The sequence below is a fragment of the Rhinoderma darwinii genome, chromosome 4, assembly GCF_050947455.1.
Source record: "Rhinoderma darwinii isolate aRhiDar2 chromosome 4, aRhiDar2.hap1, whole genome shotgun sequence".
In the NCBI taxonomy this organism is placed as follows: Eukaryota; Metazoa; Chordata; class Amphibia; order Anura; family Rhinodermatidae; genus Rhinoderma; species Rhinoderma darwinii.
The window spans coordinates 160966165-160972164 of NC_134690.1; the positions used below are offsets into that span (position 1 = coordinate 160966165).

Genomic DNA, 6000 nt, shown 5'->3' on the forward strand with positions numbered 1-6000 from the left:
GAGGAGTGTATGACGCTGACCAACCAGCGTCATACACTTCTCTCCATTCATTTAATCAGCGCATAGGGATCCTTTTAGATCGCTATGTGCTGTCTTATACTAACACTTTAACGATACTGAAGTGTTTAGACAGTAAATAGACATTCCACGGTATGTCTATTCACAATCCCGACACTTCGTTAATGTTTCAGTGGTAGTTACAGCAGAGCAAGCGTAATCTCGCTGTAACCTGTCATTTACAGCGTAATCTCGCGAGATTACACTTGCTCTGCTGTAACTACCACAGAAACATTAACGAAGTGCAGAGATTGTGAATAGACATCCCGTGGAATGTCTATTCACGGTCTAAACACTTCAGTATTGTTAATGTGTTAGTATAAGACAGCACATAAGGATCTAGCAGGATCCCTATGTGCTGAGTAAATGAATGGAGAGGAGTGCATGAGGCTGATTGGTCAGCGTCATACACTCCCCTGTACAACGCCCACTTGGTTTAAAGTAAAAATACGCCCACTTGGGCATTAAGCAACTCATTAGCATAAATCTGAAATCGCTAATAAAGTGGTAACAATAGAACGTTTTTTTAAATAAAAAGCATTACTGTCACCTACATTATAGCGCCGATCTCCTTATGTAGGAGATAGGGCACTTATAATGTGGTGACAGAGCCTCTTTAAGACGGCTGTGTATAGACGAATGCCCATGAACAGAAGTAACGTTGTAAAGAAGAGTGGGCCAAAATTCCTCCAAAATTCTGTAACTGACTGATAAAGTCATACAGAAAATGATTACGTTTTTGCTGCTAAAGGTAGTTCTACAAGCTATTGATTCATAGGGTGTACTTAGTATTTCACACATGGATTTTACATTTTGGCCTAGTCTGGCTTTTGTTAAATAAATAATGACACTGTAATTTGTCATGTTTTGTTGTCCATCTGAGGTTGTTTTTGAAAAGCTGAAAACGTAAGAACTTTTTAATCAAAGGCTATAGACAATTTTGCACTCAATTTTTTTTTTATTGCTGTGTTTAAATAGTCCTATTAGAAATTTCCTAGTATTTTGCTTCTGTAGAGTCTGTGTAACTCCTTCATCTGGCTGATGTCCTGCCAAACATTTAACGACACACTGTTCCTGTCACAGGCTGACGTCATCTGCTCTCCCTGCTCTTTAGAACAGATCAGAGTGGTGAGAGTGGGGAAAGCATCCAAGTCTTCAGGGAGGGAAGGGAGATAACACAGGCTGAACTATATCAGAGCGTAGCTAGGGAGAATAGATCCTTCATCGGCTGTAAAAGAAGACGGCAGTACAGGAATAAAGCTGTGATGATACATGAGCGCTAGAAAAGGCAGCAGCATCCTGGATTCACAGAACTCACATCCAGCATATATTACTGGGAGGGTCACATCCACATGAGAAAAGTCTGAAACTAGGAGCAGGTTGCAAACTGCATATCAGTGGGTCTTAAAATGAATGAATGAATGAAGATTGCAGCCTAAGGCCTCATTCATACGACAGGGTTTCCCGGCCGGGTGCCGGCCGTTCATAAATCGGGGATTCCCCTTCAGGAGTTGCCGCTGATGTCACTGTTCAGATCTGCCTGGCCCGGAACGGATGCAAAACTTTATGCAAACCGGCCGGGCAAAATGGACGATTTTACCGGCTGACACTCGGGCTCGGGCGGGACCCTGTCGTGTGAATCCCGCCTTACTCCAGGTAACCACTAACTCATATAAAAATAATTTATGTCCATGTCAAAGATGTCCATAGCCTTTAAAGAGATTCTGTCAGCTCTCCTGACATGTCTGTTCTAGTAAATACTTGTATTTACCAAAAAAAGAACGATTTTGGAGCATCTTTTCTTAGAACTCTGAGCTGTACTGTTCCTCTGTTATTCCTACTCCAAATGTATTAGTAAATTGACTAATGAATTGATACTGTTCAATCAGTGCTCACAGTTTTAGACTGTGTAGGGACCTTCCCCTTTGACAGATAAATCGGGAGTAACAGGGGAACGCAGAGTTCTAAGAAAAGATTCTCCAGAATTGTTTTTTTTCCTGGGGAATACAAGTATTTACTAAAACAGACATGTCGGGAGAGCTGACAGGTCCTCTTGAAGTATTCAGTATAATTGCAGCTGTGCAAATGTGATGCCATATACGATGGCTGGTGTCTGCGTATATGTTATCAAAGACTGACAAAGTAGCCCAGGCTCATTAGGGAATGACTGTCATATTCAGATTACTATTTCTTTTCCCTCAGTGCTCTTCTTTATCTCAACGGGGATTTTGAAGGTGGTGAATTTGTGTTCACTCAAATGGATGCCAAAACTGTCACAGTAAGTCTGTTCTTTCATCTTTCCCTGTTTGCTACTAAATGTAACAATATAAGATTATATTTGAAGTGTTCGACCTACCGTTACAATGTTCTTCTGTTCCCCCACACACATACTTGTAAATGAGCTGTAGTCAATTAAGCTCCCCCTAGTGGTGGCAACAGACACTGTAGCCCTATCCTGAGAATTAGGAGCCCTCTCTAAATATTTTTTACTGCTATACAAGCTTGTTTTGCGGCGTACCCATTAAAACCAATGAGCATAATTTTTTTTTTTACTAATTCCTGTAATCCTTGAGAGGCAAAATACTCGCTGTATTTGGCTTTGACTAATTGATTAAAAGAATTCCAAGAGGATTTCCCTCATGTTCAGCTTGACATCCTTTTTTTTAATTTTTACTGGACTAGAGTTTAGCCTGTTGCGGTTGTGCAGTGTAGCCTGTTGTGGACATCTAGTGGTCACTGTTAAAACTGCAATATTTTATAATTTCTCTCTTTCTGTCCATAATTGCGTGCTGCAAGCCAGTCCCACAAACTGATTGGACTGAAACTAAAAGTAAAACATATAATTTAATAAATACTTTTAATTAGTAGTTAAAAGTAAAAAGTGATACATTCCTTTTAAGAGTCCAGTGGGCGGCCCTAATGAATGGCAATGAATTTCTGTATTTACACTTATACTGGGATGACTATCAATGAATGGTTGAGACCGCCCGCTGGACTCTTCAGTCATCTAGAATTGTTATGCACAAAACTATACATCAATCCGCTCAGCTCCTCGATCTCTATAATATGCTGCCTGCAGATAGGACCGCATGTTCAATGTGACCAGTTCCGTTTAAAGAGTTTTGGATCTGGAATAATAGTACACTCATTGAACTGCTATAGGTCTAATTTAGATTGTAAGCTCTCATGAGCAGGGACCTATCTCCTTCTGTCCCATTGTTTGTACATTCTGCTTGTTTGTTACTTCCTCAATTGTAAAGTGTTGCATAATATGTTGTTGTTATATGTTGTTATGGTGGTGACTGAATAGTACATTTGGTGAATAACCTTTAACCTTGTTTCCTTGCAGGCTTCCATAAAGCCTAAATGTGGCCGCATGGTTGGATTTTCTTCAGGGGGAGAGAATCCTCATGGTGTTAAAGCAGTAACCAATGGGCAGCGATGTGCTGTAGCTCTCTGGTTCACTTTAGACCCAATGTATAGAGAACTGGTAAGTTATACAGCACACACTAGGGGGTTTATACTTGGGGAGCATTCAAATATTGCAGTTGAAGTGCAGCTCAAACCGCCCGAAAAAAAACCGCATACAAAAAATGCATGAGTTTTACCGCGAAAGGTGAAGGTAAAACACATTTATATAACATGTTTCACCTGTAAAAACCGCAACTGCTTTGAAAATTCAGTGAAAACGTATGCATTTTTTTTATGCAGTTTGAACCACACCTCAAAATCTGAATACAACCTAAGGCCTTATTTACATGAGCGTAGTTCACGTCCGTTATACGGGCGTGAAAATCACGCGCGTCGCACGGACCTATGTAACTCCTATAAAACTCACGACATGTCCTATACTTGAGCGGTTTTCGCGCATCACGCACCCATTGAAGTCAATAGGTGCGTGAGAATCACGTGCGGCACACGAACGCACTTCTGTGTGCTGCGCGTGATTCGCGCAACATTTCTTTAGAAATGAAGGCAAAAATAAAAGCACCTTCATTTCTGATTTTAAACATAAAAACAGAGTGTCATAACGATGCCATATGCGTGAAAATCACGCAGACACGCACCATACACGGATGTTATACGGAACTGCAACGCGCGCAAAATGCTGCTTTTTTTGCGCGCGCAAAACGCACACGTTTGTGTGAATAAGGCCTTCGGGTAAGAGCACACGAAGCAAAAAACACTGCGGATTTTCCTCAACTGAATTAAATGCGGAAAACCTGCAGCGTGTTATAGTAGCAGCAGTGTGGGCGAGATATGAACAAATCTCAACCACACACAGCGGAAAAAATCAGCTGAAAAGCCATTCATAAATTGACCTGCGGTTTGGTTTTATAAGCCGTAGCATGTCAATTTATGCTGCGTAAACGCTGCTCTACTGTTGTGGGTTTTCCCCATTGAATTTAATGGAGAAGTAAAAGCCGCAACAAAGCTTTGTGCTGCGACTTTTGTGGCGGAAACGCTGCGATTTCGCGGCAAAACTGTCAAGCAAGAAAAAAAAAAGGCATTTTTTATTTCAAATTAATAAAAAAAATCTATACATACCCCCCCCCCCCCCCCCCAGCCATAGTCCTAGCAATGCAATCCTCTATTCTGAGTGCAGCCCGGCCTCCTGGGTTGTCGTTTCATCTCATGTGACTGCTGCAGCCAATCAAAGACTGCAGTGGTCACATGGACTACAGTGTCATCCCAGAAGGCCAGGCTGCGCTCAGAAAAGAGGGATGCGTCACCATGACTACGGCCAGGAAAAATGTATTTTTTTATTATTGCTGCAGGATTTCCGCAGCCGACGTGCCGCCTGAAAAACTGCACCACAATTTGGTGCAGTTATTCAGACGGAATTCCCTTAGGCTTCCAGGGCGAATACGCGGTGTAGTTTTACGCAGCATATCCGCCTAGCGTTCTCGTACCCTTAGAATGGCAATGCTAACAATTCTGGAAATTGGCAAATTATTATAATTATCTATATTAACCTCTCCCTTTCCAGGAGCGGCTGCAGGCAGATGAGGTCATCCAATCACTAGACCAGGATACACACAGCAAAGGAAGAAGTGGAGAACTACATATCAATCCCAAGGATGAGTTATAACAAGAATATTTAATGAGAAAAGTATTTATTGTTAATCTTATTAGAACGGTTTTATTTTTGTACAAAGCATAAAATTTAATTTAAGTAACGGAAAGAAAAAAGGAGCTTTGAAATAAAACGTCCCCTGAAGAGTTTATATATTTATATACATTTACTGTATTGTTTGTGTTTTCTGGAATTGACTACTGAGCATTGTACTGTATTGCTGTCACTAGAATGTTGATAGTATTAATTCCATGACAAATCCCTTTGTTCTCTTCATCTACATATTCTGCTACTGGAAGAAAATCTTTAAGATGGTCAGTGTTTATTACTCGTTGTACATTGTAGATTTGTGTATTTCAGCAGCTTTGTATTTATTGATCTATAATATATAAGGTTATAAAGCATAAAGAATATATTTATTTTGTACAATAGTGAAAAAGAAAATGTGTCTGTATAAAGCCAAATAATATTGGTTATTGAATGAGCCTTGTATGTCCATTACTTTTACCTAGTAAAATATTATTTTGCCAAGTGGCCTCTTTCCTCAATTACATTGGCAAATCCACAAGTAAAATAAAATTGTCTTCTCTATCGGCTCTTGACTGTTCATTTGAAACTATTAAAACCATTGTATTATTTTTTTTGCGTGTCTCAATCTTAATATACTTTACAAAAATTGGAAATTACCCTAGTAGTTGGCAGGTAAAAAACTTAAATATATAGAAAAATTGCTGAGGCAATAGGAACCCGTTTTTTTTCCCAACTACTTACTAACTAATAAAATAGGATAGTACAATAAATGAAATACCTTTATTAAATTAGGGACAAACAACATGAAAATGTAAAACTACAATGTGTACTGGCAC

The 6000-nt window shown here is 39.8% G+C and overlaps 1 protein-coding gene across 2 annotated transcripts in view; it reads left to right on the forward strand.

Moving 5' to 3' along the window:
• The window catches only part of P3H2 (prolyl 3-hydroxylase 2), a 134148-nt gene extending 128423 nt beyond the window's left edge, over positions 1-5725 (forward strand). For both annotated transcript variants that reach the window (XM_075861789.1, XM_075861790.1), the window contains 3 exons: positions 2260-2335; positions 3407-3547; positions 5048-5725. In XM_075861789.1, coding sequence (XP_075717904.1) covers positions 2260-2335; positions 3407-3547; positions 5048-5149 — 319 coding nt within the window. In that variant the 3' untranslated portion in view covers positions 5150-5725. The remainder of the gene's footprint in view (positions 1-2259; positions 2336-3406; positions 3548-5047) is intronic.
• Positions 5726-6000: the final 275 nt, after the last annotated feature.